At 40.4% G+C, this 23,537-nt stretch overlaps 1 protein-coding gene across 9 annotated transcripts in view; it reads left to right on the forward strand.

Annotated features, from left to right (window-relative positions):
• Window positions 1–3,956: 3,956 nt before the first annotated feature.
• The window catches only part of GRIA4 (glutamate ionotropic receptor AMPA type subunit 4), a 294,100-nt gene continuing 274,519 nt past the window's right edge, over window positions 3,957–23,537 (forward strand). For 2 of the 9 annotated variants that reach the window (XM_043504201.1, XM_043504202.1), the window contains exons 1-2: window positions 3,957–4,414; window positions 5,493–5,651. In XM_043504201.1, the coding sequence (XP_043360136.1) occupies window positions 4,327–4,414; window positions 5,493–5,651 (247 nt within the window). In that variant the 5' untranslated portion in view covers window positions 3,957–4,326. The remainder of the gene's footprint in view (window positions 4,415–5,492; window positions 5,652–23,537) is intronic. The other 7 variants (XM_038408802.2, XM_038408791.2, XM_038408822.2 and 4 more) reach the window with 5 other exon arrangements.

Consider the following 23,537-nt stretch of genomic DNA (forward strand, 5'->3'; position numbering starts at 1 on the left):
ATCACCCATTTCCCTAGGGCTCAGAGGGAAAAGAACTTGCAGCCACCCTCTAACACCAAACCAAACTCATACATCTCAACTCAAAACCATGTACCATGTAACTGATGACAGCCAAACTAGGCCTACATCAACCAGCAGAACACATGAACATTAAACCAATAAAGCTTTCTTGGAGTCAGATCAGACTGGTGGCTCAGAGAGAGGATGAAGACATTGGGATTGTGTATGGCAGAAGGGGAGGCAGAGAAGATTGAGAAGGAGGATCTGGTAGTAATGGGGGCCTTTAACTACCCAGACATTTGTTGGAAAAGTAATATGGCAAAACACAAAATTTCAAGTAAGTTCTTGGAATGTACTGGGGACAACTTTGTGTTTCACAAAGTGGAGGAAGTAACCAGGACGACTGCCATTTTAGACTTGATTCTGACCAACAGGGAGGAAATGCTAGTGAATATGAAGATGGAAGGCAATTTGGGTGAAAGGGATGGTGAAATGATAAATGTCATGACTCTAAGGAAAGGAAGAAGTGAGAGCAGCATGTAAGGAGGAAATTTTGTTAACCTTGTAACATACCTAAACCCCTGCCTGCAGCTGGATATGATTGCTATGATACCAATTGATATGCTGATTGCTGAAAGCATCTGTAAGGCCTCTGTAGCAGCCTTAGCACAACTAACAGACCAGAAGGGGAGGGGGAAGTGAATGACCACGAGGAGTAAACATGACTTTGTGACCTCCTGACTTGAGCTTTTTGTCAAAGCATTAGTTGTGCAAGATGGAAAGTCTGACAGTAGTTAACTATTGCTATGTGAAATACTGCTGGTTAACTGATGGAAAATTCCACACTACTGGCTGGAAAACTACAGGCTGGAAAGCACCATGCTTAACTTAGTTTCTGTTCAGCAGGGTTTTTTTTTTTTTTTTAACAGAACAAGCTATGTAATGCTAACAAATTGGGTATAAAAAGAGAAAGAAATTTGAGGTTTGTGAACACTTGGACACCTCTAATGTTCCCCTGTGGATGGAAGGCTGGCCACTGGACAACTACAGTTATCCACTCAAGACCTCCTCAAGACCCTGAGTAAACATGAATCTGGGGGTAATTTGGGGTGCTCTACTAACCTGTTGTGGGCATTTGTAAATGCTGGAGACTAAATAAAGTAGAAGCGTTAAGTGAAAGCACTTTTGTTTACCTGCTTGTATCATCTATCTATCAGCCGGATGGTTGTATCCCCATTGATTTATTTCCTGGCACTGTCTCACAAAGAGTAAAGTTAGTTACCAGGAACTTTGGGTTCAACAAAACCCTGGGTAACAAGCAGAATAAGGACAGTGGACTTTAAAAAGCAGGCTTTAACAAACCCAGAAAACTGGCAGGTAAGGTCTCCTGGGAAGAAAATCCAAGAGCAAAAGGAGTTCAGGAGAGCTGGCAGGTTCTCAAGGAGACAATATTGAAAGCACACTTGCAAACTATCCCAATGTGAAGGAGAGTTTGGAAGAATAGTAAGAGGCCAATATGCCTCCATCAGGAGCTCTGTAATGACCTGAAAATCAAAAAGAAATCCTACAAAAAGTGGAAACATGAACAAATTGCTAAGGAGAGGTACAAAAGAATAGCACAAACATGTAAGAACAAAATCAAAAAGGCTAAGGCACCAAGTGAGTTTCACCTAGCAAGGGACATAGGTATAAGTAAAGGTTCTTTAAATACACTAGGAGAAAGAGAAAGAGAAGGAAAGTGTAGCTCATCTACATAGCGGGAAAGGAGAGCTAATAACTGATGACATCAAGAAACCTGAGGTGTTTAATGGCTCTTTTGCTTCAGTCTTCGCTAAAAACATTAATGGTGACTTTTACTCAACACAATGTATTAAAGTCACCAGGGCCTGCTGAAATTAATCCTTGGGTACTTAACGAATTCGCTAAAGAAATCTTGGACCCGTTAGCAATTATCTTTGCAAACTCCTGGAGGATGGGTGAGGTTCCAGAAAACTGGAGAAGGGCAAACATAGTATCTATCTTTAAACAAAGAGGACCCAGGGAATTATATACCTGTCAGCCTAACTTTGATACCTGGAAAGACACTGGAAGAAATTATTAAGCAATCAATTTGTAAGCATGTAGAGGATAATAGGGTTATAAGAAATAGCCAGAACAAATCAAGAACAAATACTGCCAAGCCAACCTGATTTCCTCCTTTGAAAACGTTATGTACATAGTGGATATGGGGAAGCAGTAAAGGTGAACATTCTTGACTTTTAGTAAGGCTTTTGATGCAGTCCCACATGCCATTCTCAACAAATGGGAAATGAGGTCTAGATGAATTTACTATAAGGTGGGTGCGCAACAGGTTGAAAGACCCTATTCAAAGAGTAGTTACCAATTATTCACTGTCAAACTGTCTGGGTGTATGTAGTGAGGTCCCATAGGGGTCAGTCATGGGTCAGGTAATATTCAATATTTTAATTATTGACTTGGATAATGGAGTGGAGAATATAAAATACTTTAAAAAATTGCAAATGACACCTGGGAGGGGTTGCAAGCACTTTGGAGGACAGATTAGAATTCAAAATGACCTTGACAAACTGGAGAGTTTATTGAATTTCATCTTGCTGAATTCAGATCAAGACAAGTGGGAGGGAAAAATCAAATGCACAATTATAAACTGGGGAATAATTGGCTAAGTGATAGTACTGCTGGGGGTTATAGTGGATCACAAAATGAATATGAGTCAGCCATGTGATACAGCTATGAAAAAGGTTATTATTATTATGGGTTGTATTAACAGAATTGTCATATGTCAGACACGGGAGGTTATTGTCCCTGGCATTGGTGAGATCTCAGGTGGAGTACTGTGCCCAATTCAGGGTGACACACTTTAGGACAGATGTAAACAAATAGGCAAGAGTCTAAAGGAAAGCAACAAAAATGGTTAAAGGTTTAGGAAACTAGACCTCTGAAGAAAGGTTAAAAAAACAAACAAACCTGGACATGTTTAGTCTTAAGAAAAGAAGATTGAGGGGAGATTTGATAACTTTCTTCAAATATGTTAACAGCTGTTATAAAAAGGATGTGATCAATTGTTTTCTATGTCCACTGAACATAGGACAAGAAGTAATAGGCTTATTTTGCAGCAAGGAAGATTTAGGTTAGATATTAGGAAAAAACATTGTAAGTATAAGGGTAATTAAGGTCAGGAACAAGCTTCCAAGGGAGATTTTGGAATCCCCATTACTGGAGGTTTTTAAGAACAGGTTGAACAAACACCTGTCAGGGATAATCCAGGTTTACTTGGTCCTGCCAGAGCACAGGGGACTGGACTAGATGACCGCTCCAGGTCTCTTCCAGACCTACATTTCTGTAATTCTCTGATCTTGTATTCATTATTAAATATCAATTATTATTAATGAGATTAGCATCCTTCTCTTTCCCTCTCCCTCCCCTTCAGAGTAAGTTGCTCATCCTGTCCCCCTAAACTCTCTGTTGCCCACAGGCCAGGAGAGTGTAGGAAAGGGCTACTGAGAGCAATGAAGCAGCAGTGTGACCTTGGTTACCCCCTCAGCTTTCTCTCCCCGTCGTCTCTCATCCCCTCTCCTTTCGCACCCACTCCAGCAGAATTTGCTCAGTGGACTCCCCCCTTCCGCCCCGGGTTGCTGCAGTATCTAAAGTCCCACGTTTGCTGCTAGGGCTGTGCCTGAGCGCAGGACTTGGCTGCAAAAGAAGGGCTCTGTTCTCCTGGGGACAAACTTCATTGCTGCTGTTGTTGCTGCTGCTGCTCTAGCCGGGTGTGTATACGCTGGTGGGAGAGAGAAGGCGCATCCCCCTTGCTGTCCTCTGGAGCCTCGGCTCCTGTGGTTGCGCTTTATTTGTGTGTGGTTCGTTTCGAGAGTGGGGTGCACTGGAGAGAGACCGAGGAAGCCGTGTGCGTGCGTGCGCGCGCCTCTCTCTCTCTGCTTGTGTTTATGGGAGGGGGAGGGGGGAGATAGCGCATGTCTCATCTCTCAGTGCAGCCACTAGACGCTCCCACCACCCCCAAACTCTCCACCATCTTTTGCATGTGCAACATTTGCAGCCGGACAGAAACCTCTCCCAGGGCTATGGAGACTGCGGGAAAAATCCGGCTCAGCAGGATGGATTGCTAAATTTAAAAGGAAAAAAAAAAAAGAAAGAAAAAAGGAAGGAGGGGGGAAAATCCTCTTCTCTTTTCTCCCCCTCCTTTTTGAATTCATTTTTATTCTTAATTTGGTTTGTAGCCACCTCGTCCTCAATGCCTCTCTGAGCAGCATCTAGCGAGAGAGAAGGAGATACAGAGAGGCAAAAGAGAAGATGAGGATTATTTGCAGACAGCTTGTCGTCTTGTTTTCTGGCTTTTGGGGACTAGCAATGGGAGCTTTTCCTAGCAGTGTGCAAATAGGTAAGCGCTGCATTGGGCTGGGTGCATGTGTCAAGTGTTACAATCCTTTCCAAAGTGAGTTAGAAACCGGGGGCTGAATGAAGCTGCAAGATTTCTCCCTCTATCCCCTTCCTTTAACCCCCCCCCCCTCCCCGGAAAGAATGTGTGCGTGTATGTGTTTGTACGGGGTGAGGGTGTAAGGAGAGGGGTTGCTTTTCTTTGGGAAAATGCATTTAAACTCAGTGATCCTCGGGGAGGGGGTTGTGCGGTATTAGAATAAGTTGTGAAGATCCCCCCCCCCCACCCCGCGCGCTCTTTAATTGCGACCCCTATTCCTTCTGCTTCTTGCACGGATGGCGAGTTGTTTGAAAGCCCGGTTCCCACGCCCTGGCCGGTGCAGGCGCTTCTTTGCCAAGGGGAGCGAGATGCGGCTGGCGTTTTCCTTTCCCTTTGCGTAGTTTGAAAGTTTAGGATTTGGGGTTGTGTGCGCGCCGTCCCCCCCCCCCCCCCCCCCGCCCGCCCGGCTGCAGGGTCCCCCCTCCCCACTCGGCGGCCCGCTCGCTCATTTTCCCAGCCCTTCTCCTCTGACCGGGCGCAGTTATTCGAATTCCTTCCAGCGCAGCTCCATCCCGGCACCGCTTCTCGTGCGCTCCGAACGGCGCGGCTCCCTGCCCGCACCTGGGCTGCAGAGGAGCGGCGCTGGTTACCTGCCCGTTCAGTCCGGGGCCTCCCTGCTCCTAGTCGAGGAGGCTTCGCTCTCCTGCGTCGGCCCGCCACTGCAGGCGAAGGAGGATGCTGAGGAGCGGATTGAGCAACGCGTTCAGTCTCCTGGAGATGGAGGCTAAATGGGTTCAAAGGTCACTGCCTTCGTGACAAATCTGGCTGTTTACATATGAAAGGCCGGGCTGGAGCCGGAACCTCGCTTTGGGACAGTGATTGAAGGTAGTGGCTGTGATCATGAATATGATTCGCTCCTGTGGCCCGAGGCGTGCCCGGGCCAGTATTAGGGAGTAGCTCTGGGAGAGGTAGTTGGCCGGTTTCGTAGGACGGCGACTGGCTTGTGAATAATTGACTCTTGCTTCCTTTGCTGTGCTCGTAGGGGGTCTCTTCATCAGAAACACGGATCAGGAATATACGGCTTTTCGATTGGCAATTTTTCTTCATAATACCAGCCCCAACGCCTCTGAAGCACCTTTTAATTTGGTTCCTCACGTAGACAACATTGAAACAGCTAACAGCTTTGCTGTAACAAATGCCTGTAAGTAAACGTGCCATTGATCTGGCCAAGTTATGAGTAAATTACAGTGAAAGACCACATAATTACCTTGTATAAAACAATCTATTTCAAGTCAGCTGCTCTGTTAGAAAAAGGCGGGGGGGGGGAGGGGAAAATCCTCCTTAGTTTCTAACCTTAGCAACATCCCCTCTCCTGCTTTGTGCTGACTAACTGAATGTGACATTTACTTTAGTGTTATTACTGTAAGTTTCTTGCTTTCTGGTTTCTATGGAGATGGATTTTGCCATTGTAAAGAAAAATTGTGAATTATGAAGGTCTCCGATGCTGTTAGGCATGGCCCATCTTGCCTGCATTTGAAAAGACACCATAATATTTGTGATCACAAGTGCTCTTCTCATGGCTAAAAGGGGACAGTGAAGCAATGGTGCGCAGGATAATATATTTGAGGAGGTTGAGGCTGCAGTTCATCTAGTGATGTCACTTGAGCCTGCCCTGCTCTTATATTCTGGGTTGTAAATGTCTCTTATTATCTCCTAATGCATACATCCTGTGGGTATGTCTCCATGCAGCCACACATTGGTGCCAGATCAAGTTAGCATCCGATCTACTTGATTTCACAAACCACCCCAACTGGAACAATTACTTCCCTTCCACAGTCTGTGCACACTTTCTCATTAAAAAGAGATGCTCTTACCAATATGGGATACATATTTTTTTTTAAAATAATTAAATTTTTTTTTTAAAAGCTGAATTCCTCGGATTCCTTCAACACTGGGTAGAATACCTGCTTAATGCTACTTAATGTCTGAGAGTGGGGAAGCATTTGTGTTTCTGTTCATCTAAGTTGGACTTCATAAGAGGTATTCATTTTACAGTGTAGGGCAAAATGATTTAGTGGTACATAGCTAAATACCCTAAAATTGCCGCTTCTTCTGTATACACATTTCAGGATTCAAATTCCATGTTTTTTTCTCAGTGTTTTCCCAAGAATGAATTGTCCCAGGAACTAAGAGCACTGAGCAACATTTCTAAGAGAGAATTCAAAATAGAAACAGATTGGAGAAGGTTTTCCTGTTCAGTGTACCTTTAAAACACATACAATATTTCTTTAGTTATCTGGGTTCTCACATCCATCTCTTTCATATTTTTAATATATGTGTATTGTATGTACAGCACATTTCACATTTTAGAACCTATGGGATGCCTGTTAAATGTATTTTTATAATCCTTTGCTACTCCAAGTTTCAGATGACTGTGTCACCTCATTTAACAAGAAAAGCTTTTATGTTGCCAAAATGGCACCAATGCATATATACAAAAAAGATTTATGCCCCCGAGTATGAATTCTGTATTAAGCAAGGTATTAGGTATGTTTAATGCTAAAATCAACTCCAAATTAAGTAAAGGAGAAAGAAGTTTTAAAAACTGCTTTTAAAAGTAGATAGAATATTAGATCCACCCAGGTGTGTTTCACTGAGAAATAGTGCATTGCATATGACCTTTTGCCGGCACTGCTCATTTATTATTGATTTAGAATTGATGCAGTGGATTTTGAAATATTTTTTGTTTAGTTTTTGTTTTTTCTAAGCATTTGTACCTTAAATTTAATAATTATAACTAAAACCAGTTGTCTGTGAATCTGCCTTCACTTCAGTCCTTCCAAATGATTTTAATGGCTGTTATTAAACTTTAAGCCCAAAACTATTGCACACAATATTATGTAGAACAATACTGGGTTTAATAATAACTCTGATTTGCATACATTTTAAAACCAGTATCTATGACTGCACTAATTCTGCATATAAGAGACCAACATTTTAGATACCAAAAGTATGTTCTCTAACTTCCTCTTTATTTAAACTATTCACGGTTGCTCCTTTAGCTCTCTTTCCACCATCTTCCCCTTATGTTATGTTTAGTTTGCATTATTTTAACTGATGAAAAAATGGTTCCTTTATATTTGCTGTCACTTATACAAAGAGTGACTCATACCCTGATCAAAATTACAACAAAATGTGTAGCGAAGACAGTCTTGCAGTTCTAAGCAATTTAGTGATTCATAGATGATAAATATGGACAATATACAGAAATGAAAAAACAAACAAGTATATGTAATTATACATATGTCTGCATGCATTTGGTAGCCCCAACTCTGCAGGCCTTATTCAGGCAAATCTCCCACTTAAATCAATATGTATTTTTATCCAAACATTAGTAATTATATTTGTCATATTTTACAGTTCTCTATGCCAATAGGTCTAATTGTGTTTCTTGTATTTACTTTTGTCAAAAAAAAATTGAATAGTGGGGAATATGTTTGTTTAAAAGTGCCCCTCCCAATGAAGTACAGGCAAACTGACTGACGAATGAACATATCGCATGTCCCTTAAGCTAAATATGAGCAGAATCCTGCAAAAATCAATTGTTTGATAGCTGGAGGACACAGGCGTCCATGTGATTGAATTTGTTGAGTTGACAGAGGCTTCCAAAGCACAGATGTGTGAGATTGTCTAACCTAATTAAAGATAAAAAGTCTGCATTAAGTAATATCATGGCAATCCATGGCAATTCAGATAGATAGATAGATAGATAGATGAAATAATGCCTCTGTACTAAACCAATGTGGAAATACTGGCTTTAGCTCTTATCATTGTATAGAATTAAATTAGAGCACACATGCCTCAAAATGATACAGTACAATAGCCTTAAAGCTACTGGACGGAAATGAATATTCATGTGAGGTCAAGCGTAAAGATCTAAGACGTGACCAGTTAGCTTTATTTTCATTTCTATTTCACTGCAGAGGTTACTCGTAAAACTGCAGTGTTTGGCCCATTCCATGTATTAAGTACAATAAACAGGACATATTAAAGGTTTATGGCTTGTATGTTGGTTGAATCATGTTAAATCATGTGAATATTTTGTTTGTTTTTCCAATAGACTAAAACAGTTGAGTGTCTGCTTCTAATGTACCATGATGTTTATCCAGGAACACTTTGGAATTGAAATCTTTCTCTGTGTTCAGTTTTATATACATTGTGATTGTCTGTCTTTGTTTTGGCTTTTAACAGCCCCAGAACCATCACATTTTTTCTTATAAATCACGCATTCTTAAGAAACTGGTCATTTTAGCAGACAGATTTTATTGTAGTTCAAATAAAATTGACCTGATTTGCACCAGCTTGGGTTTACCTCCAGTGCTGGTGTCTTATTTAAATCCTTTATATTACATGCATTATTCAGAGAATCTCTTTTACTGACAGAGGGAACTGAAATTATTGCAAAACCTGGATCTTACAAGATTTTGACTCATCAGAACATAATGAACATAAAAAGTTGTAATATTTGACTAATACCATACATTTGTTTGCACAATATATGCAGACACTTTTGCTTGTGTTTAAAGGTCCAACTTCAATTATGTTTCAAATATAAGAGTTATGAATTTATTTTTGGAGCGGATAGTACATATTTATTCTTTAGCTAAATGTAAAAGGACGTCCTTCATTACGTGCAATCCTGTATATTTCACTAATGCACTTCAACAATTCTATCAACATAATATGACTATGTTTTAAAGCCATTTGAATACTTTAGAGAAACAGCTGAAGTTGTATAATTGCTACAAAAAGCAATTTGCCCACCAGAAGTATCCATGTCTTGTGCTGTGGGTATGGATATTCTTCAGCTGCAATATTAAAACCTTTTAATGAATAGCCAGTCTTGCAATGCTAGTGGAGGACAATGCTGAATCAGAAAAAAGTAATATTGAAAAAGTATGGACAACATTTTTCCAAAAGTAAAGTCTTTTCTGAGAGCTGCAGGTTTCCTTCACATGCACTCTTAGCCAGATCAATACATTAGTGATAAGTAGCATATTTGCCAAATTGGCCACTCTTCTACCAGACCCCACATTATTCTGCTCTTAACCACGACTTTAATCTCAAACAGACAATATCCAGCAAAGGATATAACTTTTTGTTTATTGAGTATTACCCGGTAAGGAAAAAACAGGAGCTTATTTTCTGTAAGAAAATTCCATAGGTTGGACTAAATTTCCTGTTTCTCCAGGAGTTTTAATTTTCGCTGGTTCTGTTTTAGAATGTAGTGCTGCTGACTAATGCAGAATTAATGGCCCTAGAAACAGAGAGGATCTGATCCTGTCTCACTGAGATGAACAGAAGCTTACCATTGACTTCAGAGTGCAGGATCAGGCCCCATACAGAACAGATAGGCAGATTGCATGCTTCTCTGCTCACACTGGTCTATGAATGTGCATTACCCTGACCTTGGAGCAGTTGGAGGTGGGAGGGTAGTGTGGTGTCTATGCCCTTTCCATTACAGGCCTTTCTGCTAACACTTCCAAAAGGATTACCAATTGGATTTAACTATAATGCTGGTTTTAAATTGTGGATATCTATCAATTTAACTTATTTCACATAAGCCACCAAAGAACCTTTAGGTAGTATCAGCTTTCATTTGCCAAGCTGCCTAGCAATGGGATTTTCATTAAATTTGCTTATTAACTCAGTTTAAACAAGTACACCTCAGTTCAGCACTAGAAGTGTAACCATCAATCAACCATCAACAATCAACCATCAACTTTGTTTAAAAACATAGTAGTGTTCTTTAATTAGGGATCAAGGCTGTGTGGGACTGACTGGCAAATTACTTATTTTGCCCTCAAGAATAGTACAATATTCCCAATGGCTAAGATCTGGGGTGTACTGAATATTAGTACAGTATACACAAGTTTAAACTGCAGGGGTAAATATTTGTGTCAGATGCATAGAAGACTAAATTTGTTGTTAAACTCCCGTTTCAGAAGGATTAGATCTATTACAAAATCCCATTCCAAAATGATTTTTTTTTTTTTAGTAAATGAACTTTATTGAAAGTTAAACCCTTATTACATAAACTGATCTCTTGCATGATTTCTTTAACTATTGCTTGCTGGTAGATTCAAAGAATATAGCTGCTATTAACTTTAAGAGGAGTTATGTACACACATGCGGAGAACAAATTCCTCATAGAGCAAATGTCTTAGCTTAAGTGTTTGTTTGCATGCTCTCTGTGAAACAATTCTTCTGCAGACAACAAATCCACCTTCAGTCGTTCCACTTTTAAAATAAGGATTTAGTTTTCAAGGTTATTGTCAGGAAAATAAATTATCTGGCTTTCACTAAAACATAATCAAATTTCCTCAGTGAGAATTCAAAAAAAAAGTCTCCGCTGGCATGAAATAAGGCATTCATCATAACATTCTTCATTTTATTGGATTGACTAAAAGTATAACCTCAGGAGCATTGTTATAGGATCCAAAAATCGTTTCATCTTCCTTTTGGTAGGATTAGTAGGAAAGATTCAGTTTTTCTATTTCTTCTGCAGATGCCAGTGCAATGCAGTCCCTCTTGCTCAGAATGAAGCAGTTTAACAAGTAAATTAAACTGATTCACTTCAGCAATCTCAGGGCACATCTACACAATGGGTACTTCAGCTTCCTGCATCGACAAAAGGGGTTTGTCCATCAATGTAGGTAAATCCACGTAACCAAGCAGCAGTAGCTAGGTTGACAGAAGAACTCTTTCGTTGACCCAGCTGCATCTGCATTGGATATTAGGTCGGCTTAACTATGGTGCCCCGGGGTGTTATTTTTTCATGCTGCTGAGTGATGTAGCTATGTCAATCTAAATTTTAGATGTAGACCAGTCACAATAGCTCGTGCACTTCAGTTTTAGATCATGATTGTTTTGAGATTGTTCCTGAAAGGGGGAAGCAGTCTGCTTCTATTTCTGAAAAATTTGGGGTCATTCTGGGTGAATTGTGCTGCTCCCGATTTGAAGCCGGTGAACTTGTCTGGATTTCCAGAATTTACTTCTATTTGATAATACGGAAGCCGCAAATTGCACACTGGGAGAATGTGTGCTGAAAGAGCTTAAGCATTTAACTGCAGCATATTTAGCAAATTGCTGCATCACCTTTCTAATCAATGTGAGGCTTTTTAACCATTCTTGCACCAATGGATGAAATGGAGCAGCTTTGGTGTGTAGTAGGTTTGGAGTGTACTCTTTAATAGTTGTTTACACTATTCTTTCAGCAATAGCATCATCATTTACATTCACCTGTTATATTTATTATTTATAAAGGTTGGGCCAAATAGTCTCTCGTTTGGGTCTTGTTCTTGCTTGATGTTAATGGGAGTTTTATCATTGATTTCAAGTGATGGCATATCAGAGCAAGCCTGATGAAGTCAAAGAGATTGCACCAGTGTAATTAAGAAGCAGATTTGAGCTGTGCTGTAGATTTCCAGTCTTGAGTGTGTTGTTGGCCTAGGGCTAAAATTTTGGACTAGTACTGCACAATATCACGCTCTCTGTTAGCATGTCTAGTACCTTGTACTACTTATACAGGCAAAACCGTACATCAGTTATCTGTATTAATGTGTGAAGATAGAGGGATATATTCTTATTTCATTTACACCCATTGTAAATCGAGTAATTCTACTGAACTCAATGGAATTACTCTTGATATATGCCAGTGTAATTGAGATCAATATCTGGTCCAGAAGGTGCAATTTTTGGTTAATTTCAGGGTGTTTTATTTTCAGCAGTTCCACTAGCCATATCTCTGTTTTGCCAAAAATGTTTGTGTCTTTATGTAGTCTTACATTTTGAAATCATAAGATCTTTCGAGTGGCCTTTAAAGATTAATAATTATTGGTATGATGAATAAACAAGTATTTTATGTTCTGGGTTCTCTAAAATGTTGAGTACCAACGGCTTCCATTGTTAGTCACCTTAATAAGATGCCAGATTTCACAGAGAGCATATCTTCTGTTTAATGATCTAAATAGAGACCACATTTTCCAAAGTGCTTAGTATTCAGCAGCTCCTATAGCTCTCAGTGAGAGCTGCTAGGTGCTGAGTGCTTTGGAAAATCTGGTCTTTATGAAAAGTCTTTGGCTCTCTGTAGGTTAACTGCAGCATCTTAATAGTGTTACTTCCCTGCATGAACTTTGTTTCTTTCATATTCTCCCTGAATGGAGAGGCTCCAGGGGAAGAAGTTCAGTCTGTGTGACTTGCTCACATAACTGCTGGGTTTTTTTAAAAAAAATAGAAGACGGGGGAATCTAAGGTGGCAATTGAGTTTCATCTTTATCTTGGCTATACAGAATAGAGACCCAACCTTTCTCCCCTCTTACTAGTTTCTCTTAGAAGTGCTGATTGTGGATAAGTTTTATGTTGACCTCACCAGGGACTATATCATGGCCTATTTGTAAGCTGCTACTATTGCTGTTTCTTGGCTAGCTACACTAATATTAACAAATTCCAATACAAAATATTGCCCCTCTTCCTATAGTGCTTATCCTGGCAAAACTCCCCTTGACTTAAATTGGAGTTTTACTTAAGTAAAGATTGCAGAATTGAGCACATTATTATTAAGCAATAATATGAATCAGATTTTATACAATGTAAACAGGTTCTCTCTGTTTTGATTAAGTGTTTAATTGTCTACTTTTAAAAATGTGTAATATGGATCATTGTTTTCTTGAGTTCCATAGTCCATTTTACCCCTGTATTCATATTCAATCATTGCTCCTGAAAAACGCAGTCTGGTGCAGTACCTTTCTGTATTCTAAAGTCATGGACATCATGAGCATGACTGCAGATATTTTCTATAAATACAAATATAGCACAACAGAAATAAAAAGCACTTGAAAAAGAAAACCCACACAAGCTCATTTATTGGATGCTCTGGCAGAAAGGGGATTTGAACGCATTGTGAAGACTGACATTAAATATATCAGCTTTTAGCTATTCAGAACCATTGCAGACCTTCCCTGGGATAGATTCAGTGCCTGCTCTGTTTGCAGTCTTCCCACTGATATCAGTGTTTCCACAGTAATCTTTCATGCTCTTCGAGTTTGAACTTAGTTGTAAACTCAGTTTATGATTATCCAATGAATGGCTGTAGAATAGGTGTTTTAGGGAGGCAGGGAAGCAGCTTGGTTAAATCGTTGAAGAGCATTCTGCCTTTGGGCAAGACAATTAATATGCCTTTGCCTTAGTTTCCACATCTTTTACATGGGGATAATAATACCTACTTTTGAGGTTTTGGGATAAGAGGCAAGGTATGTATGTTTGTAGTATTATTATTATTTGTGTTTCCTCAGTGGGTGAAATGTTTCATGTAATACATATCCTGGGGAAAAGGCTGTCCTAAGTCAAAGGGGCTATAAAATGTAAATTATTATTTGTCCCCAACAGTTTATTATTCATCTTTAACACTCTTTATCGACAGTGCCGGCATTCATCATACTGCTAGTTAATGTGACGTATGAGTCTGGACTATGCTGAATTCCCTGACTGGGGAACAATATACAGTATAAGCAAAAATGTCAGTTATTTAAACACAGATACAATCATGTAAAAAGCATACATAAATATCCATAGCATACAAAAATTATATTCAAAATGTACATTGGTCTACACAGCCCTCCCCTAAGAAGTTGATGGCGGATTAGGAGCCAGAGCTTGGAGATCTTCAGATCCTCCCTTAGTTTTTATGAATGAATCAATGGATTTTCACCTTAAGCCTGTCATTAGTGATTTCCCCGAGGCCCCTTTGGCCTGGAATGTTTAGGAATCTTTTGCTAGCAGTGAACTCAAGTCTTGATCACCACAACTTATTTAAACTCCAAAGTAAACATTTAAGGGTGGAATTTAGGAGCACAAATCCCAATGAAAGTCAAGGGACTTGTTCTCTTGACTAACTCAGGTGTTTTTCAAAATCATGTTTTTCCCCAAGTGCCTAAAAAGAAGTCAGTCGTGGCTGCTGTCCATTTCAGATTGGTGGTGCACCTGATTAAAGATAAGTCTGCCTAGCTCAGGTCCATGCAACAGTGTAGAAATCTGTTGTGGCCTCAGTTGAGAGTCGCTTAGATCATGATTTCTTCAATTATTTTGGCTGCTGTCAGTATCCTTGCTGTTCTCTGTCCTGGGAAATTAAAGCAACAAGGTAAGAATTATCCTTTAAAAAGAAATATATTCTTATGTAAATGTCTATGATGTGAGCTCTTATAGAAATAAAGTGTCTGGTGGAGGCAGAGCTGGTTCAAAGCCAGTATGGGATATGCACCAATAGCTTCTGACCATGTTCTGCTATCAGCAACACTTCAAACAAAGAAGGGCAATAAAATAAATGGTGGGGGGAAATAGCCATCCACCCCCAAATTATGCTTTTCATAGATTCCTAGATTTTAAGATTAAAATGAATCATTATGATTATCTTGTCCGACTTCTGCATAAGAGAAGTCAAAGAACCTCACCCAGTAATTTCTGCATCAGGCCCATAACTTCTGTTTGAGCTGTAGCCCATCTTTTAGAAATAAATCTGAGCTTGATTTAAAGACTTCAGATAATGGAGAATCTGTCATATTCCTGGGGAAGTTATCATGTCATCATCCACATGTCATTTTGACGCACCGTCCACCATTTCTCCCCTTGCACTGGACATAATGGACATGCACAATAGGAAATCAACTAAAATGTCATTCTGCCTACCAGGTTTATTATGGGTCTTATATTTAGAGAATTGTAGGTGTCAGCACAACCTTAATCCAGCTGTTGTGGTCAATACATTCTGGACCCTAAAAGATCTATAGGTGGTTGGTTGTCTGTATGAATTCCCTGTCCAGAGTCAATATTGGAGGCTAAGACTTATTTAGTGGCAAGACATTTTTGCCTTATGGTGGAATAAAAATGTTCCCTTGAGATAAACTTCCAGTTGGCCCAGAGCATTGATTTTTTTTCTTCCTAAAACAGGAACATCTCCTAAACCTACAGCACAGATTTCCAAACTAGGAACCCTGGGAACAAGAGCTGCATGAATGCATCTGAAGGATATGGATGAATACTCTTGCAAATTAAGCAAACTGATCACATCACTAGTATTCACAACCCCTTTTCCTCACTTATTTGCAAATGTAACCCACTGGTCAGTGTGTGTTACTCGTCCCCCTCTTTGTCTGATATGAATCTGTTACAGCTCTCAGCTATAGAGCTAGGGTGTTCAGCTTTAGATGTGAAGACTTATGCATTTAGTTGTGGAGTCCCTTGTTTAATCCCTGGTGTGTCAGACAAGATGACAGCCTGCCCTCAAACTTTGTGATGAATGAGATTTTATACACAAGAGTATTTGCAGAAAGCAAAAGCATGAATAATCGAACACTAGAAGTAACCCCGTAGCCATCTTCAAAGATTTGTTGAACTATTCTGAATAGCAAACAGTTTTGTACGTAGAAAGAGGGACTGACCTTTCCTGCTTATATAGATTAGGTCATTAAATCAGGGAACTGAAATCCAGGGCTAAATTGTTTGCATAAATTATTCATTAAATAATTATTATTAGCACATCTGTAAATATCATGATTTGTTATCATGAATTACCCATGAACAGAAGAAATAAGCTAAATTAATGAAATAATGTAGTTACAAGGAACAATTCATTCAGCTCTGCTAGGAATTCTGCCTTGAAATCTGGACTCCAAAGCACATGTTGTGGCAAATACTTGTCTTCAGTTCTTTAAAGACCCTGTTACAGTTAGGCCTGGCTGGTCATTAGGGTCTAATGAGTCTAAGCCCCATCAATAGTGTCACCTGCATAGTATGGACTGTACTGCAGGATGTGTTACCACGTGTTGCACAGAGTGGCTCCTGGTGAGGGTGGAACTTCTCTGGTCCCTGGAGATTGCACATATATCTGTTCCTACTAATGGACTTCTGGTCCTGTAGCATATAAAGTCCAGGCAGAAGAACAGAGGAGGCACAATGTGGTGATACAGACTTTGGAGCGATTTGAGATGATATGCACATACTCCTTGCTGCCTCTGCTCTTGAATTTTCAGACCCATCAACAAGAGCGGGGGTTCTGAGCTGGGGAGATGAGCGTCTGAGTTTGGTGGGTGTCACATGGGTAGGGAAGGAGTTTTGAAACTGGGGATGGGTTTTGTGGAGGGGCAGGGGAGAGGGGAGGAGTGTTCTGAGTCCTGGGATGTTGGGTGGGGGAGAATTCTGATGTTTGAAAAGACTAAGAAGGAAGGGTGGAAGGGGAAGAGGTCACCAGTCCAAAGGGTGATGTGTGGCCAGGTATTTCTGTGCTGGTGAGTGTGCTGGGCCGGAGGGAGCTGAGGGGATTGGGAGGTTCAGAACTGGACGTGTGGATGGGCTGGGTTGGCAGGTTGAGTGCAGAGGGGAATGAAGTGAGCTGGCCAGTGAGGCTATCAGTTAACAGATGTGTATGTCCAAGGGGTGGTAGGATCAGAGGTAGACTACAGAAGGAGAACTTGGGAATTGGCAAGAACGGTGAAGGGGTTACAGAGTAATAAATAATGTTTTCTCCCACTCTTCCCTTTGCTGTAAAGGGCCCTAGCTTTTAATTCTGAAATGGGGACAGGCTGTGAGAGGGAATGGCAGTGCCTTCTTTACTTCGCATTTCCCCACCGACCTCCCCTGTCCCCCATCAAAATGCTCCCCAGTGGCATCCCTGATCAGAGTGTCCATTTTTCACTTGATCAACCTGCCAACGATTGTGCATGTATAGTAGAGAGAATTTGAAAGCAGCAACCTCATCATTTATTTTGGGCCCTGGCTGCCAATGGATGCAGCAGAAAAGATCCTTCATGATCTCCATAATAAGTACTTGAGAGGTGCTGGAAGGTGGCAAAATGGCAGACACCTAGAGTTGGTCAAGGGAGGAATCCCCTCCCCGCCACACACAAATACACACGTGGGAACAGACAGTTCTGTTATCGTTATGCCATACTGTAAAAACATTTTGTAGAATGACATTTTTTATTAGGCTTTAGCACAGAGGAGCTGTAGAACAGATAAATTGAGTCTATATACCTACCACCATGATGGCATTAGCCCTTTAAGGAACTGGTAGGCAGAGGGGAACAGAGGGTAAATAATTTGTTTCCCTGATATGCATCAGAAAGAACTGGGGTCTTTGCAAAAGCTCAGAGAAAATTTGCCTGTTCATGCTTCCTGTCCTTCAGCATCTCTGACTGTCATCTAATGTCTCAACTCCCTCCCATCTCAGCCAGTCTGCCATTGACTCCTCCTTGATCAGTATTTTAATATTTGTAAAGGTGCGGATGGTGGTTATACCACAAAAGACAATCTATACAGATGGATTGGATTTCTCTCCTCCATTCTTCTTTGGGATTCTGACAGATCTGGAAGGAGTCCTGCATTCTCATTTCCTGATGAAAGCCTTGAGTGCTCATCATTCTTTCAGTTACTGTTTATGATAGGAATCTTCTGCACTTTAGTTCTACTGGCAAGCAGAGCTTCAGATCTTAATCACATTTCCTTTGCCAGCCTTTCACATACTATGCTAAATGGGAAGCCAGTGGAAAGTCAGCTGAGCATTCACAATAACAGGGTAATAATTATAATGCTCTATATGCATGCACAACCTGAGATTAAAATAAGGTCAGTCACGACACTATGCATGTGAAAAGGTGCAGCTTTCCCCTACATTCTATGGTCAACAGGAGCATCTGATAATGACCATATTGTCTGGCTCCCACTGGGCTTTGGCATCATCACTTTGAGCTTAGCTGTCAACTTCTTACACTAGTCAGCTTTTAGACTCACAAATAAGCTCATTAAAACCAGTGGGGCTACTCATGTGAGGAACTACTTACCAGTGTGACCAGGGAGGGGGGTTTCACTGCCTGATTTTTAAATACGGAGAGATATTAAAGTATATATTGTAACATCTATCTACCTTGATTACAAAGGAGATTCAGTGATAGAAGATATATTCTTCACTCCATTGCATGTGTAACTCCCATTCACATTAATGAGAGTTAAGTATGTGCACCAAGAGTTGTAACTATAGGATCAGCTATTAGAATGTTGTTTTATTAAGCTATGTATTAAGATGATGCACTGCCCTCCTTTCTGTCCTTTCCCAGTCCTTTCTGTCAAAGTAGTCTCTAAGAACTGTTAGAAGTTATTGACTGTGATAAGCGAGTGGTTTGTACCTACTTCAGTAAGATCCAATGGGCCTTTTCCCAGCCACAAAAGTGTTTTTCACAATTCATTAAAATTTAAAAGTTTAACTTGCATCTACTTTTTGTGGTAAACCACAAATGCTTCTCAAAAGTTTGCACCAGTTATTGCAGCCAGTAAACTCAGACAATGGTATCCTTAAAAATGTGTGTAATTGTCACAAACTGGTGCAATATTTTCCTCTATGAGAAAAAGGTAGCAAAGTGATTTAAAGTCATATATTCATATTGATGTATAAAAGGTACTTTTTTGGAAGTGTGCATACCATTCTATTGGTATATTTGTGCTAGGACTTTAGGGCAACCAGCATTCAGTGGCTGGCTCAAGCAGCAGCCATTTCCCCTTCATATCAGCCATATATAGCTGATCCTATAGGTTACAACTCTTGGTGCACATACTTAACTCTCATTAATGTGAATGGGAGATACACATGCAATCGAGTGAAGAATATATCTTCTATAACTGAATCTCCTTTGTAATGAAGGTAGATAGACATTACAAATATACTTTAATATCTCTCCATATTTAAAAATCAGGCAGTGAAACTCCCCTCCCTGGTCACACTGGTAAGTAGTTCCTCACAAGAATAGCCCCACTGGTTTTAATGAGCTTATTGTGGGAGGGGAACAGGACCATGAACCCCATCCCCTCCCTACATGCGACTTACCCCCAGCAGCACTGATTTGCGGCAGATCTTACACTCAGGGGAGTACAAGGGCTGCCATCTTTGGGTACGAGAGACCAAACTGACAGGTCACCCTGAGGCAAATATTATTTTAATGCTATCCAGAGTTCCCTCCAGCATTTTAGGAAAGGGTTGTCTATGGGTAAGCTACAGGATAAATTAAGAAAGTAGTTGGGAATCCAAAATGTTTGAATATCTTAAAAATTCTTGTGAATCCTTAATTTTTGCATTATCTTGGACTAATCTAAATATATAGGAGATGCCGTGAAGGATGAAAATTTTAGAGCATGATGGGTCTTCCATCCATAGGTGTTTGGGAGGAAATCCCTAATACCACCCAGAAGGTGGAGGGAAATGGTTAGATGCAAGTTATTGTCAAGTTCAGGTTGGAATTATTGTTGCAAAAAGCTTGTGTAGATGTGTGGCCAAGAGGGAACTGTCTTTCTGAAGGAGTTTTTACATTTCTTTCAGCTAATTCAAAGATCCAAATACTAAATCTAGCACTCAGGGAGAGCTTGTGGATTTATAACAGTCCCTGAAGGACTTTGGCTCACAGCTATTCATATAGGTAATTTATAAAATTTATGATAGAAATAATAATTCTGTGATAATATTCTTCATTTTACATTTTCAGTGCACAGTATGTGAGAGAACAAAACCAAATGGAAATTTCTTAGACAAAAACCTGGGCTCAGTTTTGCTCTTGCTTTAGTCCAAAGTAGTTCCATTGACTTCCTGGGGGTTATTCAGGATTTATAATCATGTGATGGAGAACACAATTCGTCCCATAGCTGCAATATGTGGTGTTGAGGTATACTGTATTTTGTGCAGAGATCTCTCTAACAGTTTTTCATTTAAAAACAAACAAACCAAAAACCAAAAAAAAACCCACCAAAAAAAACGTACCAGTGATGGTGCTGGGACACTGCCCTTTCCTTCTTTCTACTCTCATTCTCTTAGATATCTTACATGAATATTTGGAGCATTGACTAACCCCAGTATGTTATATTCCTCAAAGAGTGTCCAGGATCCTGTGGGGGAAAGAACAGGGCTACTAGGTCTAAAGAGGAGCTGTTTACAGAAGGGTTGGGAGCATGCTTGGATCAGGTCTCTTGCTTACAGTGAATCATAGCTGGCCCTACACTTTCCTTGCTGGGGACCTTCTCTCCATCTCAGATCACTCTCCCAGCATGACCAGTTTCCTCTGATGTCTGGTTCCTCCCTGCTTACTCCTACAGAATCCATAGAGAGGAGGCAGGACTGGCATGGAGTAAGGTAGAACCAGCAAGGATCTGGTAACATTAGCAGTGTCAATAACGTGAACCCATTGGCTTCTTGAAGGTATGATGTTACTTTGGTGCTCCTGGGTGGCAGGAACAGCAGGGGAGGACCTCTCCAAAAGAGGGAAAAGTGGAGAAGGACTGGGCAAGAAGGTACAACTGCCGGGAGGGAGATGGGAGCCATATATCCCTAGCTCCCACTCCTCATCTTAGAACACAAAGGAGGAGGAGTCAGTCTTAGGATCCTATGATTAATAACTAAACTGAATTTGAATTTCATCTGAAACGACCCTAAATAAAACAAATGAAACATTTTTCATGGCACATTAATGACTGAGACAAACTTAAATGCAACCGTGAAGGACTTTCTCTACAAGGGAAAAGGGTACTGTTAATGGAGAATATTTTAGTTTGAATTTGTGGCTAAGATAGTCTTATTTAAATAGACAAGCCATGACCAGAAGGAAAATCCTGAGGAGAAAGGGGGAAGAAGACATTTGGGAAAAGATAATTTGTGTGATTGTTAAATCAGGTAATGAGAGTGAAAAATCTAAAACATAGTAGTATTAAGAATAATAGAAAATGCCTCAACATCAGGAGACGGTCAGTGGGAGTTTTACTTGAGGTAAGGGCTCAGGGAGGATCTCAGGATCTGTTACATTATGAAAAATACATAGTTTCTATAATTAAAAAAATGTTGACTTTTAGAGAAGCTGACAAGCTCCTTTAAGATTTGTGACAAAGTTCCTCCTATACCTTGATGGGTCTTGCGTTTATTGGTGGATTTGCTCACCTTGGAGCTTCACGGCAGCCCTCAGTTTGGCCGTTTTTGTGAACCCACAGTCCAGGTGGACTCCTCCTGTGTCTGACCAGGAGTTGGGAGGATTTGGGGGGAACCTGGGCCCGCCCTCTACTCCAGGTTCCAGCCCAGGGCCCTGTGGAATACAGCTGTCTAGAGTGCCTCCTGGAAGCGAGAGCTACAATTCCCTGGGCTATTTCCCCATGGCCTCCTCCCAACACCTTCTTTATCCTCACCATAGGACCTTCCTCCTGGTGTCTGATAATGCTTGTACTCCTCAGTCCTCCGACAATCCGCATTCTCACTCTCAGCTCCTAGTGCCTCTTGCTCCCAGCTCCTCACACGCACACCACAAACTGAAGTGAGCTCCTTTTTAAAACCCAAATGCCCTGATTAACCTGCCTTAATTGTGTCCCGAAGGTTCCTGATTGTTCTGAAGCCTTCCCTGTTATCTTACCCAGGGAAAAGAGAACTACTTAGCCTGGGGCTAATATATCTGGCCTTCTATTACTCTCCTATAGCCATCTGACCCGACCGTGTCACAGATTCTAAAAATAAACAAAATGGGGGAACACCGATACACCAGAGATGTTTAATTTTTACAAGAAACATACCGGTATGAGTGCTGTTCTAGATTAATGCCATTTCATGGATCATTAAAGGCATGAGGAGATGCTGCTGCTTCACCATCACACCTTAGATGTGGCAGTGATCCAGTGCAGTGCGAGTGCCATAGTGCTGCTTGATTCTGTTATGGATGTTTCTGTCCTAGTTCAGCTTTATGTTAGAATGCATTTACTTATGAGTTATGTCCCAGTTTAAGAGTAGTGTTTGTGGTATTATCAAACTAATGGGCCAAATTTTGCATAAGAACGTAAGAACAGCAATACTGGGTCAGACCAATGGTCCATCTAGCCTAGTATTCTGTGGCCAACATTCATTCAGAGGGAGTGAACAGAACAGGTAATCATTAAGTGATCCATCTCTGCAACCCATTCCCAGCTTCTGGCAAACAGAGGCTATGGACACTTGGTTGTGTTGATGTAAATCCTGAATAACATCATTGAAGTCAGCAGGAGTTGTTCCTAACTAGGGAATACCGGATCAGGCCTTAGCTAAAGCCCATATTCTGCCACCCTTACTGAGTACTATCTTACCCTGTGGTGCTGAATACAATCTTACCCTGTGGGTCATCCCACTGATGTCAGTGAGGCTATGTCCAGCATAATGAGCTACTCAGCTTGCCCCTGGGATCTACTTACAGAGTAAGGTGCTACTAAGCATGCATAAGAATGACAATATCTGATCTTAAATAGGTGCCATAACCTATAAATACTACTGATCCCACCGTTTACTGCTATAAATAGTCTCATTAAAGTCAAGATAGGAAGCACAGGCTGGATTACAAGTGATTGTTGAATCAGACCCTAAAAGTAGGTGATTTCTATTGCTTGTTTAAGTGATTTGAAATTAAAAGCAGTTAAACAATATCTCTGGGGTTAATATGATGATGCCATGTCTTAAGAGTGGAGCTGTTAAGTTCTTCTACCAAGATTTTTTGAAATGATGCCAAAAGACCAAGAGAGCTCTGTACTTTGCCTGTAACACAGAGCAACAGCTTTGTATCACACATTTATTGTGCACTTGCGTAGCGAAGACTGTAAATAACAGCTTTTAATTATCAAGTATATTTATAATTCATTAATATGAAGTAGATAAACAGACAGTGCTCGGTTTGGGATGCAAAAAGGATAAATAGAAAATAGTTGGCTGCATAGATAATAGGGTAGATATTGATGTAGAGCGAATGTGGATGTTTTATTTCCCTTCATTTTGCTTTGCCGCAGTTATTGGTTTGAACTCTGAAATGTGACGGAGAGAGAGGTGTTTAGAGTGAAAGTAACTTACACTGCTGTAAATGTCTTCTGAAATTAAGATTTAAATTCTTCGTGAATATCAGAGCAAAAAATGAGACCATAAGACCTAATGTAAATAAGATTGTCAACATTTATTGTAATAGATGAAAGACCTGTAAGATTTTATTATATTCCCTAATAAAAA

This window comes from Dermochelys coriacea, chromosome 1 (assembly GCF_009764565.3).
Source record: "Dermochelys coriacea isolate rDerCor1 chromosome 1, rDerCor1.pri.v4, whole genome shotgun sequence".
Taxonomy (NCBI): domain Eukaryota; kingdom Metazoa; phylum Chordata; order Testudines; family Dermochelyidae; genus Dermochelys; species Dermochelys coriacea.